This window comes from Melanotaenia boesemani, chromosome 22 (genome assembly GCF_017639745.1).
Source record: "Melanotaenia boesemani isolate fMelBoe1 chromosome 22, fMelBoe1.pri, whole genome shotgun sequence".
Lineage (NCBI taxonomy): Eukaryota > Metazoa > Chordata > Actinopteri > Atheriniformes > Melanotaeniidae > Melanotaenia > Melanotaenia boesemani.
Genome location: NC_055703.1, coordinates 17,383,763 through 17,402,644, shown reverse-complemented (window position 1 = coordinate 17,402,644; position 18,882 = coordinate 17,383,763). Strand labels below are relative to the sequence as shown.

The following is an 18,882-nucleotide window of genomic DNA, read 5'->3' as shown; positions in this document are numbered from 1 at the left end:
CACTGGCCTGCAAATCAAAACACAACAGCAGTCGATTCTCCGTCCATGTGGGGAGTAGAACAGGAATGCGGAATAAAGAGAGAGCAGAGAAAAAGGGAAGGATATTTCCTGGTGATGGATTCACTTTTGTTCTCCCTCTCACACACACTCCCAGTTTTTCTTCACTTCCTCTATCCTCCATCCACCTCTGCTTTCACAGGCAGTGACACCTGCCGTTGCACCTCACTAACACCCCACACTGCCTTTCTGTCTTCCCCTGGGAAATCATTGGTTAAAGGACATTGAACAAAGAGCTGTTGATTGGCTCTGAGGTCCAAGTGGAAAAAGAAAAAGTAAGGGGTGCGTGGGGGGGTCAGTGGTTCAACGCTCACTTGTGGTCACTCTAGTGAAAAGTTTTTGCACAGATCAGTGTGGCTTGGTTCAGACTCAAGAGAGTAAGTCACTCCATGCCCTAGATCAAGTCAAAGTGAAAGCAGGTGTAAATTCAAGATAAACATGGGTAATGAGTTTAGCGCAGCATCATCCTGAATCAAAGCATTTCTAATGTGTGAGGGTCCTTTTATACTAAGTTGTGGGCACACACATTGCAGGCATGGATACCTACATTAGACTGGCATCTGCAGAACGAAGTATAGTGCATGTGTGCACAGTGAATCAAGCAAGCAGCGGTCAGTTCAGTTCTAACAAGGAAGGACGGTTTATATAGTGTGTAATATTACAGAATGTGGATTTTTGCTTTTCCCTGTAGTTTATATGCTGTACTTGGCCCTGTGTAGATGAACAGACCCCACTGTGGAAAATTTCTGACCAAATTTATCAAAAGAACAGTCCAAGCATAGGGAGAGAAAATTTTAGTGTGTCGGTATCAGAAAATGGGGCGATAAGGGACTTACTAGGTCTGCATTTGTACCAGACAATGAGGTATTTACTGCTGCCAGGACACTGGTCCATCCCAAACACGCGGCTGTTGACAAGGACTTGACAGCTCCTTCTGTCTTGGCACTCGTCCAGCATTTTCTAAAGAAGGAAAGAGTCACAGAGAGGAGGAAAAGACCAAAGTGAGGTAGAACAATAAAGCAACAACGATGAAACCAGCATCCTGCAAACTTAAAACCACTTCAAACAGGCTGCTTAATTCCACGGGAAGCCGAGGTAAGTAAGAAACTCCACTCTTCTCATTTCCTGGCATTGCTCTGCTTCTCTAGTTTCATCATCTTTTAGCTTGCTGTAACCCAGGTGAGAGCATTCCAACACAACATTATCCCAGAGTGAAATCCTAGTTGCTGGAGGAATGACTGGTGGGATTCACCTCAAAGCCTTCCCAAAAAAAATCCACTTTAAAAGATATTGTTTGGTTACAGCAGGTCAAGAAGTACCACTGCAGTAAAGTTAAAAATATAAACTGTGTATTGTATGAGAAAATGTAAATAATCTCATTATCAAATGATTTAATGATGTGTGCAGCCTCGAGGAGCAAATCTAAAAAAATAGTGACTTTCTTATTGTCAAAAAATCCCCAAAAATAAAGGATTCCTACAATTTGGAGAATCTCCATAGCTCCATGGTTAACTTGACCAGGACCTCCTTATATGTTTTTCAATTTACTAAAAGATTTACCCAAAGTAAATAAATAAATTAGTCACTGAAAAAATAATAGAAAGGCATAGAATCTGTCTACTGTTCAATGGTTGACAGGACAAACCTATGTACATTTAATAGGATTAACAATATATTTTAAAGAAAAGGCTGCTCCAGTTGAAGAATCTCAAAACTGAGCATCTTTATAAGAAGACATGTTGCTGTACCAACAAGCCAAGAGTCATGAACAGGTGGTATAATGGGATTCTTCAGGGTTGTGTTCATGTGGGTGGTACAGCAGTCAGTCACTCTCTCACTTCAACACAATGTGCCCTCTGTGTCTGTGCATTCATGGATGTCTTGTCTATTATAGAAATGAAGGGTGTTTGACTCTAAAAGGCGAAGGGACTAAGAATAAACCTAACAACTGAGTGACTGCGAACAGGATGCATTTGTGCATGTCTTTGTGTTGGCCCTGCAAAACAGGGCTTCGAGTCCTGCCGCATCCCAATTTAGGAGAGGATGCTAAGGTAAAAACCCCATGAAATCGCATTGTGTCATGGGAACATACAAGCCTGTTTCCTCTTTAGAAAGTGTAATTTGCCGGAAAACATCCCCACAAAGCATTACATAATCAGTGGTCTTCTGAAATTTAACCCTTGGCCAATTTGACCATATTACAGGACACATTCTTCCCGGGGGATTTGCAGCACAGACAGAGAGGCTTGTTTGTGTGAACTAACAGACAGGAATACCAAAGGTGGGATAAGATCCTGGTATAGAAATACTTTGTGGTCTTTATTGAGTCTGACAGGTGCAGGCTTGAGAAACTAAAACTGATACTAGCATTTTAAGTGATTAAAGTCATGACTAATATTGGTTTGCTATTGGAAAAAAAACATGTGTGAGTTGGTTATTTACCTGTAGTGCAGTGGACACCGAACAATGTCGATCATCCTCTTGAATGTGATTAGGACCTAGGAGGGCCTGGTAGGTCCGGGGGCACTGTTGGGGGTCAGAGGCACCTCTTCTTCCGTAGAAAGCTGACTGAACGGTGATGGTGGTTCGTGGTGGACAGCGAATAGACAGGATGTCTCCGTCACAGGCTTGCTCACTGTAGTTCTTTAACACTTTGGACAGGTATCCTATGGCACAGTAAGAGAATAAAAATTTGTCACTGAATGCACAAAATATCAAAATCTACTTTTGATCTACAACTTCTCAACATAACAGGCACTACATGCACATCACAAGAACTCTTAATGTGTATAAATCAATCTATTTTCTCTTAACCAGACAGAACAAAGCTACGGGTTACATATTGTCTCACATGGAATAATTTACAATTAACACATCCTTTTAATCATAAACAGCTGCTGGCTAGGACCACGGCAGAGTGTCAAATTTTCCCTGCCTTTCCATGTTCTAATTTCAGCATTGTTCTCACATAAGCAGACTTTGGTTTTATAACAAGAGTAGAGTTGTGTTTCACTCTAAAACCGTTTTTCCTGGCAGTCTCCTGGTTCTTGGGCAGATAAAACCCAAATAATACGTAGGTCGAGATTAGATACTGGCTCCAGACCAGCTTTGGACTTAGTACAAAATCCTGCAAGATCTTATTTGTATGACGAAGGGCTTCACGGTTATTTTCTAGAGGAGCATATTACTATGAATGGCGGATAACTGTGTGCATCTTCAAGACGCTTCAAGACCTAGAATACTACAACAGCACAACAAGCAAAGCTTTGGCTTTTAGTGTTAGCCCACCCATCGTGACAGAAAAAAAAACCTGAAACTGTCAACAGACAGTTAATAAACTAACAAAGGTGATTTATAATGCCTTACATTTTTGCAATGTTTATACAAAGATACAGTCAATACTTTTACTGGTGTGCAAAGATTAGCTTATGTATTCATCCATTACAGCAGCTAAAACACCTTGTTTGAAGTCCAATCATCACCTCCCTGCTTTTACATCATAAACATTTGAATTACACCCGCAATGTTGTTAATTTTCCTCTCCTTCAACAAAGAATTATCCCACTATTGTTGAACAATTAGCTGACCACACAGGAGCTTTAGAGACAACGGCCAAAACTGAACATTATAAACAGAATGTGGCTAAAGGTGCTATGCCAGACATCTAAAAACTCCAGTCCTTGCAGACCACTGTCCTGCAGGTTTTAGATGTTTCCCTGCTTCAACACACCTGACTCAAATGAATGAGTCGTTTGCGTAACTTGGCAACAAACATTTCAATCCATGAATCAGGTGTGTTGAAGCAATGAAGCATCTAAAACCTGAAGGATAGTGGCCCTCGAGGACCAGAGCTTGAGATCCATGGGCTATGGAGGGTGAGAAAATACATATGCTTTTGAAAATGAAAAGTAAACCAATTATAACCTATAAAACACAACTGTGAACAGCTAATGAGCATAATATGAATTAATTGAATCTCTTACTAACCCAGCTACTATCACTTTTTTGCTTTCTCTTACCTTGTTTACTTGCCTCACACAAATAGGTTAAACACTGAATAGAAACATTATATGGATTGAGCTGTCTTTTAACATGCCACAGCGTGTCAAATAGAAATGAAAGCTTTTTTTTTAAAAAAAAAAAAGAAGAATCTCTTTGCTGACTCCTCTATCCTATATGTATTAGAGAGCTGCAGCTCAGGAGAACTAAACGCATTACAAAGCCACCATTAACATTCCAGTCTGAAAGAACAAAACCCTGATAAAGGAGTGAACTGATCCGTTGGCCACTGTCATAAACTGTCTTTCTGAACTTCTCTGGCTCACTTAAGAGCCGACTACAACAGAGGAAATGCACGGATTCAAGTCCATGCTTCCACAATGTCTATAATTTGCTAAGATATATCCATAAAAATGGTTCTCCAGTTCAAAGTTAGATAGTTTGTCATGTGTAACAAATGAAACAGACTTCTTGTTATAAATTTTGACAAGGTATGTTACAGATCTGTTCTTCTACAGCTGAAATGCCTAGGGTGAGCTCAAACTTCCTCCTACAGTAAGTGCTTTGCAAACACATTTATAGAAAAGTCAACACACACAAACTCACAAAGTGGACACAGTTTGATTCAATTACCCTTATTTGGTTAGTGTTTTTTAAGAAAGGGGAAACAACACAGAAACAGTGCTGCCGGACACACACATTAGCTCATCTTATCACCATGGCCACAGTTAAAAGGAGGAAAGGAAATGAGAGACTTTCACAGGGCTTTAAAAGGTCAGCCTCACTCTAAATAGAAATGGTTATCAAACCACCATTTCTTACACTAGCCGTTCTCCACCTGTGGATGTTATGTGAACATGTAGAACAGGTGCAAACAGAGTCCAACTTTATTTAGAAATCATTTAAATACTACATACCATTTTACCAAAAAAGGCCAAACAAAAAAGGCCAAAAGACGTGCCTTGGTTATGTATATGAAATATATCACACCACTTTGATTACAACTGTATTTATTGCCAGTATTTATTTATTTATTCAAATTTAGTATTTGCCAAGCTGTTGCAATAAATAACAGAGATCAGTTAAATATGAGCATGTGTGTGTTTAACATGAATAGAGATTTGTCAGCATGCAACTTTTGAGCAACTCCTGTCTTGCTTATAAGCTGCACTGTGGCATCATTAGTATAATTCTGATTCTTTGTGTGGAATAACTAGTTTCCCCCCTCCACAGTAATCTCACGCTAGCACACACCCCCGTCTGCTTTGCCTGCTACATTCCACACAGGGTGAGAGGGAACTTGGCATTCCCCCTGGTAGTGGGACCACACACACACACACACACACACAAACAAAACGTCAACACAAACAATGTGGCTGAGACAAGCCTGTTTGGCTCTTGAAGCAAGAGTGTGTAGTGTAGGTGTAATAGTATCAGATAAACTGAAGCTGGTTCTTGGCAAATACTTGGTACCATGAGAGACCACATGTTTGCCCAGTTAGCAAGGCCTCGTTTAAGGTTGTGTAACCATGGAAACAGACAAGGCGAGGAAGAAGGAGAAACAGAGATTTTGCCACTCTTCCTTGTGCAACAGCTTGAGCACCACAAACACTCAGACACTCCTTACTCCACCCTATAAAGGGGGGCTGCAAGTAAAAAGCAAACAGATTATCTCACACAAACCCTCAGGTGTTTTCTAAAGAATCTATTTCTTCTTTTCCACCATCCCATCCTCCTCCCATTCCCTCTCTCCCTCTCTCTCTCTCTCTTCTTCAGGATCATCACTATTGTTCTCTTCATCCTACCTGTTGACTGAGGCCTCCTTTCAAGGCCAACAAATCAGACAGCATTAAAGCACCTGTGTAGACCGCCCAACCAATGACAGGTGTCCCTCAAAGGCAGAAGGCTGAACAATGTTGGAGAAACACCCAGGCGTCTCTCTTCCTCCCTTTTCCAAGCCATATCTTTTCATGTGGGGCTCTTTCTTTTTCTTTCTTTTTTTTTTTAACTAGCTCTCTGGCCTTTTTGCTTTAACAAAAGCAGTTGCATTATTTTGTCTGCTGGTTTGTTTGTTCGGTCATTAAAAGACAGGAGGTTGCGGTTGAGATGCTGTTCTTGTACAAACAGCTCCCTCTTGTCATGAATTGTCTTCAAAGGTCCATTTTAATCTCTTCTCAAGCAGCACAGATATATATTGTAAAAATAGACACAGACGAGCTGCACCTGCTGTCAGTATTTATGGTCCAACACAGATGGGCTCTTATCATATGATGCAACTTAACCTGTCAACAGGGAGTAACGCTCACAAATCATAAAGCTAAAAAAATCAGTAGCCCAGGTGATTATTAGCTCCACATTTGTGATCATGTGATGACCCTTAAGCCTGACCCAGTGAAGAAAGAGGTCAGATATGATGGAGATTAGTAACAAGCCACAGTGTTGTATCAACAAGGCACAGAAACAGGCTGTTGTGGATGGTTTATTCCCTGGAATCACTGAATAGTCAGAAACTGATGCACATTACATACCAAAGCCAGTTTACTTGTGGGTATTGGCAAATGTGCTTAAAAATATGTTTTTATGGTATGAAGATTCAGGGGAATGAGCTCTGACTTGGAGCCTCTGTTGCAATCTTACTTGTCTCTCCTTTCAGGTCAGCTCTAGCTAATTTTCCTCATGTTCCACTAAACTGTGGTGTTCGGTGTCTGCTCATAATGAGTATGGCAGGTACTTATGATAAGAGGGCGGAGAAACATGACAGGGTTTGACTATGCAAGCTGCTCGGGTGGAGAGTCTGTGTTATTCATACTCAAGGCTCTCCCCTCTTTTTGAAAGATGCAACCTCTTCCTATTGGCCAGCCCTTCAGAAAGCACAAAGCACTATAGCGTTAAGTATAACTGACGCGTTATTACAGTGTTGGCTTAGTGCTGTTTCTTATTCAGCTGCTTACTCCCTTAAACTCAGTTGTATTGCAAACTTATGTTTGTAAAGCCTCTTGCATGAGCAAGAATGTATAATATTTCTGAATATTATAAGATTAAACCTTAGCTTAATGCCACAAAAGTTCCTATTTACATTGCAGTTTGGATAATCATCAACATGCAGTGGTTATAAATGGCAAGCTAATTCAGATACAGTCAAGACATATTAGTAACAATACCACAATAAATTTTTATAACAACAAAGAAATCACAGCATTTTTGATGACTATAAAATCAAAGACTATATTATCCTTCATCTAGGCACATTATGTATTTAGGTATTTACAGCTTCATAACTTTATTGGTGTTATTTTAAGCAAATTATAGCCATCAAAAACCATCAAATGTTCAAAGACTCAGAGCTGCAAGCCTTCTGCAGGAGTTGGAATTCCCTTTAAGTGGTAATTTAAGGGAAGAGTTGAGGTTTCCCACAAAGACACAAGACACACTCTGGAAATACTTGGGAAAAGGGGGTGAAAAGACTGAGAAAATCAAAGATAAAGACACAAGATGGAGAAGCAAAGTGGTCAAAATATTAATAATCTAATGGAATTTCTAAAAAATCAGATGTTTATATACTAGCTTTAAGCAGACAAGCAAAACTTAAATCTGTAGAAGGGAGGTGAAGACAAATCTTTTTCAAAAGCAAGCCATAGCTTACAGGATGTGGCAGCAGAGGTCCAAAGGCCAGAGCTGGTGGCTTTAGGCCTTGTAGTAATTACTTTTCTCTAGAAACCACAGAGGCAGTGCAAAAGCCTGCAGCAGGGCATGACTTTCAGATAAAACTACCGCTAGTTATAAATCATATGCGGTCAAAACTCTGCATTCAACTCTTTAGACCTGAGGTGAACATTCTGTTTTAAAATCTCAATGAGACAGGTTGACAAAGTGTGTTGACATGAAATTAGACCTCAAAATATTTCAAAAGTGAACATAATTCCCTATAGATGCCACAAAGGATCACATGGAGCAACACAATGGACATGATGTCAAAGTAAAGAGACGAGTAACTGCTTCTGTGCACATGCCAAGTACAGTCCTTACTGTTAAGCCATTCAGGTCTGAGAGTTTTAAAAAAATGCATTCCTAAAATACATTGCATTCCTCTGCTTACAATACATTAGTCTTGCTATTATGGTCACAACTTGGATTAGCCTACTTTCTAGCTAATCCCACTATGGGGGAAAAAAGAGCATGGAGAAGATCTTTTGCAAAATATCAGAAGGGGTATTTTGAACACATCTGAACTACTGAAGTACAGTAAGTGTATAGTCTATTCAGTCATTCTTTTAAGATACATGCATATTTTATGACTGATCAAATGACAACAAATGTGTGCGCAACAAAAACAGTAGGAGGTAGTGTAAACTGAGAATAGAAGGAAAGACAATGGTTCTGGTGATTATTGAGAATTTGACATTTACCATCTAGATACCTCTGGATCTATTTCTGTTTTTCCTTCATTCAAAATTGAGGTAAAACTGTCCATTTGTTTTGACACAATCATGCAGAGATGGATTGCAGGAAAAAGCGTGTGTGCAGCTTGAATGCTCTGCATTTATTCTCAGCTTTTTACAGCTTATCAACAGAAACAGCCATAAATTCATGTTGTGATTTAATCCACTGATGTACTGAAATTCTGTGGTGTGATATCCAGAAGCAAAAGAGTTTGTACTACCAAGAATATCACTTTTATTTTCAAAGACTCTCCAATTTTGGATGCATCAATATACTCAACGGCAATGGTTGCTTAACTTGAATGGCAGAGTTACTAGAGCATGGCCCCTCTTTTTCCCCTTAACCGACTGCAGAGATTGGAACCTGAGCAACTAAAATCCTTAAACCTGCAGACACAAACACTAAAGCTCTTCTTGCAGAGTCCTTTCCTCCCTATTTAAACACATATGCAAGCAGAAACACACATACATTAAGCCAACAAGGTCATGCAGAAGAACACAAAAACCTGTTGGACCTGACAAACTTCTAGACCAACCTCTCGTTCCTGCTTTCCTAAATACAGTTCATTTACTTTTTCATGTATTAAACCAAAAGCAGTAGTCTCAGAGGCTTATAATAGGCTGTTTTAAATGATGACATAAAAAAAGATATGGCAGTGGGAGAACGAACAAAGCATCTTCATACTAAAGGTATGTATTGATGAGTAAACTTTGTATAGGTGGCAAATAAAAGTGAGAACCCAAATCAAGTATCTTTAGTTGTTTACAGCAAGAAAAAGAGAGGATCAAGGGATCAAATATAAAAAAAAAAGGAAGGAATGTCACATGTTAAGTCAGGCACATATCAGGAGGGACGAGGAGTTCCTGCTGTGGAAAGACACATGAACACAATAATTCCTCTTTCTTGTTCACAACTGCACTCAGCCAAGGAAACAAATCCCCACTAAGTGGTCAAACTAAAATGAAGCAATAGGAAAAGCTTACATTGACACTCAAAGGCTATCTCAGTCATCTTAGCACAAGGCCAGGCTTCTAACTTCAGGTTATCTACTTTAGCTGACCCCTGGAGACAACGCAGGGAGGACGTCCACCTGTGGGTCTGTTGTCTGAACTTATCCCGAGGGGATGAGTGGCTATAAAACATCTGCCAGCTTAGAGATGTCCTCACAGTTTGACAGTGGCCACTAAGACTCCCCAAGGGAGTGCCCAAACCCAGACACTGGTCCCACCCAAGCCCTCCCACGACCTCTGTTAGCACGTGTCTTTCCTGGTGACCTCAGAAGGCCAAAGGGCACTAAGGGAAAGGACACTTTTTCTCAAAGTTTCTGAGCATGTGTGTTTCTTATCTTATGAGATGGGATACGGGGGTTGAAAGGTGAAAGAGAGAGGGCCAAAGAGGTTCCGGGAACACCCTTACTGATGATGTCTGTATGCATGCCCAGACGCCCACACACCGGTGTGTGACAGAGAAAGACAGAGAGATAAAGAGTGGGGACCAGAGGAGGGCACATCTGTCATTTTAATGGTCACTTTTTATGGCCTGGGAGAGCGGGGTGGCAGCCAGACTGCGCTTCACTAACCAGAGTCCACCAGACACAACACAGATGCATCAGTGTGTGAGCTTAATTGTCGCAAAGAGAACGACAGATGCAGACTTCTTCAGTGATCTCTACCACAACTGATTGGATTTAACCTTTACAGCCGTTGCAACACAAATCTGTGCCCAAAACAAAACACTGACAAAACTTGACCACCTTCCTGACAAGGATGCTTTCACCTCCGGCAGTTTTCTGCTTTACGTCATCCTGAGTTTCGTTTGAATTTCCCAAAGCATGTTGAAATGTAGAATAAAATATAAAATACATTTAAGCAAAATCCCTTGCCTACCAAAATACTAGGATGTATCGTTTCAAGCCTAGTTGTTTTCATTCCCCACATGCACTGACACACCCATAAAGCACAGATAAAAGCTTGTAATGTGTCTACTCTGTGTAATAGCTGACCAAAACCACAGAGCAGCAAGCACCACTGGTCTGCCTGAGGCTTGCATAAACAGAAGAAACATATCCAGGCTAATGGATGCCAATCATTGCATGATTGTGTGGTGTCTGTAGCAGTGGTGTACTGATACTGTTATTGTTTAAGAACAGTCCAAATCTGGGACGAGTTATTACTGCTCATTAGGATTAACAAAAACAGTCCATGTAAAGAAAAAATCAGTCAGCATAACACACAGATGCTAAACTTGATTTAAAGCAACACCGAACAATTATTAAAAGAACTGAGGACCTTTGAAATTTGATGTGTTTTTACTCGTTTAATTTAATTTTTTCTTTAACTAAACCTGTGTGAAATGCTTACCAATAACTGGTTTGTGTTAACGTTTCATAAAAAATAATAATAATAATGTTGAATCTAACAAAAAGTTGAGTCACTGAATTTCAGGTTTTTGAATGATTGTTGCTGATTTTGATAAATTTCTGCTGATGATCATGCTGTATGATATATGTAAACTGTATGAGAACACTTAACGGAAAATATAAAATGGGTCAGAATACACACCAAGCTCAAAGGTTAAACATAATTTTTGATTATCAGAGGGAGAAACTGCTAAACAGACAGGGATTAGAGGATCATCCTAGTTTTTATTAGTCAGGGTTTTCATTCATATGTGGTCTATTCTGTTAAATCACTTTAAATGAATCCTTTATTTTTCTTGATAACCGGTGTCACTCATCATTTTTCTGTTTACCTGTGGATGAGACGCTAGTGGCTAATTTCAACCAATATTTAAGTGTTTAAAATTAATTGTGGCTCTATCCGGAAATTATTGCACTAGAGCTAGAACAAAAGATTTTCCCACTTTAAAAAAGATCACATAAACATTAACTCGTAGTAAATGATCTAAATATTGGTGAGGGAAACTTCTAAAAGCAACTGTAAGCTTAACACCAAACCTATACATATAACTGTTGGACCATCACGATAATGGATTTTGGTCTTTGACAAAGAAAAAAGATTGTTAAAATATAAGTTACAAAACAGATTCATGTGCACTAATTTGTAATTTATGTATGAAGAGCAATTGTTTTGATATTTACCACATATGAAGTTAAAAAAAAAACAATTTAGCAAAACTGCTTTCATCACATTGTGATCTAGTAACCTCAAAATTGCTCTATCACTTTTAGCCCATCTCTGTTTTCATCAAATACCCACAAAGCCCCCCCACAAAGAATCAACTTTAATGCATTAACAGCATGACAGCATGCCTCTAGCGGGGTTAAGGCATGTGCAGTGAAGAAAAGAGAAATATTTCCTTGAAGAAGAAAAAAAAAAGCATATGGGTGGGCACAGAGAGGCCGGGCTTTTGGGGGAATTAACAAGCTTATCTCGGGGGCTGTTCTGTGAAAACAAGCAACAGAAAAACTCCTGAGGAGCTGAGAGAATGAAAAGCAGCCTGTAGCATGTCCAATGGGACTTAGAAGGGAGATCCTCTTCCATTTATAGCAAACTCAAACAGATCAAACTCAAACAGATCAGCAAGAACAAACAGATTAAACGTGAACGCTTACCTTTCTCTGTGTTTTGTGGAGTTTGTTTTTTTATGACAACATGTACCTGGGCTCTCATTGGGTAGAACATTTTTAATTTCTACAATGCAATCAGATACTAGTCATATACCCTTGTATGACTACAATACATGAAGTACTTGCTAATGTTTCATCATGCAGTTTAATTATCACTCTCAGTATGAATAAGTCCAACTTTCTTTCAGTTAAAATAATTACAATAATGACATAAACAGCTGCACTCAAAGAGCCCAGAGTAAATATCTTAAATTTGTTTCTCCTGTCTGGCCACAAAATTGAGCTAAGCCATTTTAACGTTTTCCTTGAAAAGGGCTATACAAAAAAAGTATTATTATTAAGGTGTTATCTGGACACACCCACTCCTCTGTCATGTGATAAATTCAGTGAATAGATTGAATTTAGCTTTACTCAGTCTTTGTCTGACATTAGAACTGATGCTTAACATCTCACTAAGTTTCTCTGTATATGAACATATACACCCTTGAAAGTGAAAAATATGCATGCTTAGGGGTTACTGTTAATGAGTTGCAGCTCCCATCATGGTATTCGGAGGCTGCCACGTTGCCATCTTACATTTTCCGACCATGGATCGTGGCACTTTTTAAACATTTTAAAGATGTGGGTATGGAACTGCTGAGACTGGGATGGGATAAAAGGAGAGCAAGTAAAATCTGGTTTTGTGTGGCAGACTTGAATTTGGCTTAAACAAGAAGGAAAACTGTGTCCTCTTCTCATTGGTTCACTCCCCCCTTACCTGAGCTGGCCAGTAAGCAACAGATTAGCAGTGCTTTGGGGAGCAGGCTGCTGTAGCATGCCGTAATGCAGACTGTCAGTCCAACACAGTTGGGGGGCAACACAATGCCTCCTTGTTCAGACTGGCCCTTCTGCGCCCCACCTCTCTACCTCTGCATCTCTCTTGCTGTCTCTGTTTGCCTCAAGGGAAAAACCATCAGTTTTCTTTTTTTTTTTTTATCTTCCTATACCAAAGAAAGCTAAGGTGAAGAGGGTATAAAGGATCAAGGGGTGGAGAAAAATTTAAAAAGGAAGCCAGATCAAGGCGAACGTGTCAACTCCTAAACCAAACATAAATCAGCTCCCAGGAAACTGAGTGAAAGACAGAAAAGAGGGAGGGGAGGAGGGGCATCAAAGCATGGTTGACATTCTCCAAGTAGCAGAAAAAGGTGTGTGTGTGCCGGTTTTTGCATGTGCATGTGTGCATGTCATGGGGCCTGCCTAGAATCTAATTCACAAGCAGGCACATAAGGAGGCTGTACATGGGCAGATTACTGCCAATCTGTGTTTTAAGACGCGTTTCTGGTGATTTACAGCTCAGCTTCTTCCTTTAACAGCCTTCTGTACTAGCAGATGACACAATTTATTTTATTCTTTGAGTTCACAAGGTAAAGATAAAGTCTGTGTTTAAAATATGAGAAATGAGATGACATTCTTTAATAGCCAATCAAGAGTTAGCCAAACAGAAACAGCCAAGATGTAAAGATATTCTTATCGTAGCTGCGTGCAGCAATACCAGCCTGACACGAGAGAATTTTCTTCACGTGTTTTCTTGTGTTTTCTTTGGGGCTTCTAACTCCCCCGCATGCGATCGAGGGCAAGTGCAAACACACACCTATATGTGTGTATATACATCGTTGCAGGTAAATGGTTTAGGAATTAGACTCCCTCTTTTCTCCTCAATAACAGTCATTACTAAAAAACCATCTAGCTCAACATCTGACTGGGTGATTTAGGTGGTTTCATGTATTGAACGAAATCTATGCAAAATAATAATTATCACATTAAAGGCTAACTTTTGAGCAGTTTTCTGCTGATAATAAGCCTTGATTTAAAATCAAGTTGCACCTTAGTTGATAGTTAAAGCGTCTTCTCAGCCTTTGTTGGTAATTTAAGATAAAACCGGGGTTTAATTTTGAAGTTTCACCCCAAAATCAGGCATGAGACAGATGCTGTTTGAAAACCTGAAACCTACTGTACTCTCACTCAAATTATAGTGAGTTTTCTCTTTTTTACAGCAGCCTACGTAAGCACAGAGACAGTAAACACACTGATAACAGTCCATTACTAGATAGTATATTGCTGAGATGCTAATTAGTTTCACTTTTTAGACTCAGATTATGAAAAACTCCTAAACCACATGGTGACAGTTATCGTCAACATGACATAAACATATGGAAATCATGGGTGCCTGAAAATAAGTATCTTCTATGAGCTTTGTTTAGTATTTATATTATATTTTATGTATTATGTTAGAATTAATAACAAACTAGTACTGAAACAATTAATATGACCTTAAGTACATATGTGCATGACCCTACAAGCAACACACAAATCTGTGGTTTGCATATAAAGATCTATTTATCTAATTCTATTTTTCACTTGTTTTAGAGTCTGATGTTTAAATTTTCTTATAACATGCACCAGTGTCTATATGACCCAAAGCAAACCGTTTAAATATGAAGAAGATGAAAAGGATTTATAACATTTAGGAATGAACTAGATCAGCAGTTATTTTGCTTGAATGTTTCCACTCAACTGTATGTCAAAAGTTAGGAGAAACTAATTGAAATGTGATGTTTCCATCACCATTTCTATCCAGATTGTGAATATCCTTTTCTTGCTAATGTTAATAATGTCTGCATTTATTTCTAAGTGGTTTATAAACTGTATGAAACCAGAGGCATTTCATGAACCCTGAGGCAATCTGTCCCAAAAACATGGAGATCAAAAGAGCAAAGAGCACTGAAATTTGCCCCATTGAGAGTTCGGTGGCGTAGAACAGTCTGCACTTTATGGTTGCATACAATAAGACACAGAAAATACCTTAAAAAGAAAACTATATCTTAGAAAACTATCCTTAAAAATATTAAACTGGAAAACAAAAGAAGTCTCCTTGGGCAGAATTTTTTATTTGAACAATAAAATCCGATTCTAATCATATATCCTTGTTTGATTACCATACATGAAGTACATTATAATGTTTCATGGGCCTATACCATCTTCAAAGAAATTCAATTGTCAGTAGGGATGAGACAAAATTTGTTTCACTTACAAAAATTATAGTAATAACACAGACAGCTGCTTTCAAAGAGCCCAGAGTAAAATATCTTCTATTTCTTTCTCTTGTTTGGCCAAAAATCTGAGCTATGTCATTTCAACGTTTTTCTTCAGGGTTGTCTGGAGGCCACAGTCTTCATTTTATGAAAGTGCAACATCCATCCACTTACCATTCTGACTAAAATACCTTAAAATTGTGGATGTATTTACATTTAAATTGATTGTCTTGTGTAAAAATCAATACCAGAGATTATTATGGAAATACACAACACAATCACCAACACTTATCACATTATTGATGTGCCTTGTATGCCAGAATTACAGAACTTAGTCTGGCTTAAACTGCAAAGGAAGAATTACAACAATAAAAACTGGGATTAAATTAGTAAAGAGTAAAGTTGAAGTGTGGAAGCACCGCTGACCACAACAACACAACACAAGCAGAGCCTGCAGCATATTGCATACCTACTAGTCCCTAGCATACCGACTGAGAAAAAGAAGAAGAAGAAGAAGAAGAAGAAGATGAAGAGGAAAAAGAAGAAGAAGAAATCATAATAATGGGCTAAAACCTAATATACAGTAGTGCAGTATGTGAAAGTGATGTTGTTGTTAAGAAACAGGAAAACATCCAGCAAAGTGGGGGTGAGAACTGTTGAAAATGAGTAGAAACAGGTCTTTTGGAGTTATGAATCCCCTCCAGACCCCACACCACAGCATTTCTGAAGCAGTGTGAGCTCTTTTTGACAGAGAACAGAAAAAAAAGGCAGCCAACAATCTAAAAGAAACTTTGGTTTTCCATTCAAGAAAGCAGGACAACTCTTCCTAAAGATTGTTGAAGAGATTACAAGAAACCTTTTCTAGGAGTGTTTAGGTTGTCTTGAAAAAGAAAAAAACACTGTTTATTGCCTTATATACCGTATTTTCATTTCTGCATGCACATTTCAGTAAGTCGTTACACCATTCTCACTTTTACTGACAAAATAAATGAGGGGTTGTTAAAGATGGTTTAAGAATTTTCCACAACACTGTAGCTTTTTTCTTTTTTTCATAAATTCTGGTTCTGTTTCTTTTAATACCCCATAAAGAGATACTGGTTTATCTAAAATGAAAAGCTTTAACCAGAAAAAGGCATTGCTTACGTCTCAACAACTAATGTTTGAATCACTTTGTAACTAAATTGTTTTTATAGCGTCTCTGCATCATGATAGACGATAATTTCATTTCCTCATGACAACCTTAAAATGAGCATGGCTTCCTGTTGTAAATATTCACCTCTCATCACTAACATCACTTTGTTGTTTCCCAGCATGATGTCAAGCTTTGCTTTATGCGGGTGTTTGTTTATGTGCTCATTGTATCCTGGGGGAGGAACCTACACATCTTTCATCACCATCATATTGTGCCAGGGCAGACTTCCACCTTAAATTACATGCACACACCCCACACACTGTGCCTTACAGGGGCAGAAGTTATCTATTACATCCTTGAGCTGTCTGGACCCAAAAAAAGGTTTTTTTAAGTTCCCATACTCTCTTGTACTGTTGGTAAAGTATCCCTACAATTAGTAAAATACTGGCGGTATGGATCATTTTAAAAGGATATTGGCAACATTTTCAGTTCCCAAATCTTATAAAATATTTTCCTGCACCATGTTAATGTATTGAAAACTTTTGCTGCTGAAATTGATGTTAAGAAAACAAAGCCTAAGGGGATTTGAAATGATTTGGATACTATAATCGGATTCAGAACAACAATTAAAGCACATAAAATGCCATAAATCCAGCCGTTTCCTTTTGCAACCAGTCTGCTCCGAGCATTTAAGTGGAGTTGAATAGGTGGAAATTTAGAAAAAGGTTTAGTCTAAACCAAACCAAACAGTTGTGATATCCATGCATTCACTTCTTTCTGAGCAGAACTCACAAGAAGCATTCTCTAAAGAAAAACACCCCCTTTTCAGTTTGAAAGAAAAGGAGCCTTGTGCCAGGCCTTTGCTGTCCGCCTAGCCGCCTGCCTTCACCGCAGTAGACAAAACAAGTGGGAGGCAGGATTTGTTTAGACAGAGCTCACCTGGCACACATGCAGACACAGAAACAGTGATCAGGCAAGCCCTAGGGAGGAGTCGAGGCAGCAAAAAGGTGGGGAGGAGGAGAAGCGGCGATGACGGTGGGGAAAGAAGAGAAGCGAGATGTTGAGTGTGAGGGGGGCGAAGGTAAGAGGCTAAGAAGGCAGAGCCTGGGGTTCAATATCCTACCCACTGCTACTCGAGAAATCAAAGCAGATTAAGATTTAAGGGGCGTAAGCGGGGCTCAGTTATAGATGGAGGGGTGTGTTTGTGTGTGGGGGTAGGCAGAGTAAGGGTTAGGAGTAGCCTAATCCAAGACTTACTTCTGGGGTGACAGAGGTGGATTTGTGTGTATTTGTGTATGTGCTGGCTGCAGTTTAATGCAAGTTAAGAGCACTAGACAATAAAGAAGCACTCAGCTTATCCATCACTGAGAATGGATGAAATTCTACAATCTTTAAAAGCAGCATCACGAGCCAAGCAAACAAGTTTTACAACACATAAACAGCAGTTAAAAATATAGTTTTATTGATTTATTCAAGTGATGCATGTCTCTAGACCGGCTTCCGGTTTTACAAGTTAACTGCACGATCGATGTTCACTCAGAAAAAAGTCCAATTTACATAAATGCTATTTGACAAACCAAATTCCAGAGTCAAAGTTTTCTTTAAACATATAAGCAGTGGATGTAATAAAACTTTTTAATGTTATTAAATTGCATGAGCAGTCTGAGTTTATATATATACATATATATATATATATATATATATATATATATATATATATATATATATATATATATATATATTTATATATATCAACCCTCAATGTAATAAACCTTCAGTGCATGTCTGAGAAGAGCTAGATATATATTTCTTGTTTTGTCTGCACGATGGACCAAAACTCAGACAGGAAAGGGAAAGTAACAAATCCTGCATTCGACTAACTAAAGCTAAACTATTAAATTTAGCAATGATGAGCTAAAGCTAAAAGCACTTTTCTATATCCATGTTAGTTGTTTCAGAGATTAAAATCTGCACATCAAAACAATTAGCAATGTCAACAAAAGGTAAACCATAAAAGACATGATGATTCAAATTACCCTAAAAATCCCAATTCCAATCCAATTTAACAAACGACTTTACCTACAAACTTTCATGTAAAGTGATCCAAACATCTTCTTACTCTTTTAAATTCAGACTCATGACTGATAAAAAAAGGGAGTTATGTTGACTTTCCCACTACCTTTCTAATCTGCACAGAACGTTTGATGAAGATGACAGCAGGGAACAAAGGACAAGATGAATGATAATTCCCCTTAACCACACACTCCCAGTTACTATGGGTTAACCTCAGTTGACCCCTTGGCCCCTAAACAGCCTCTCATCCCATTGACTGCAATTAAATAGGGTTTGCCTGTGGGGTTTTATGATGGAGAAACAGAACGAAAGTGACCTCACTGTAACCCTTTGGCCACATCGCGGTCTGTCTGGTAACATCTGATTAACAATGTGGTGCTTCTGACACATTCTGTAGGTTCTGTAGCTTGTTTGTTTCCAAGTAAAAATGACTCAATCCAGAAGTACAGCTGAAGCAAAAGCTTGTTCCTGTTATTGTTTAGATCTTTTTTAGTAAAACAGTCCCGCATTCATCACTTTTT

At 38.8% G+C, this 18,882-nt stretch overlaps 1 protein-coding gene across 2 annotated transcripts in view; it reads right to left on the bottom strand.

Moving 5' to 3' along the window:
• The window catches only part of LOC121633894 (protein eva-1 homolog A), a 67,329-nt gene that overhangs the window by 45,891 nt on the left and 2,556 nt on the right, over nt 1-18,882 (bottom strand). For both annotated transcript variants that reach the window (XM_041976197.1, XM_041976198.1), the window contains exons 2-3: nt 2,500-2,723; nt 894-1,017 (exon numbers count right to left, since the gene is read on the bottom strand). In XM_041976197.1, coding sequence (XP_041832131.1) covers nt 894-1,017; nt 2,500-2,723 — 348 coding nt within the window. The remainder of the gene's footprint in view (nt 1-893; nt 1,018-2,499; nt 2,724-18,882) is intronic.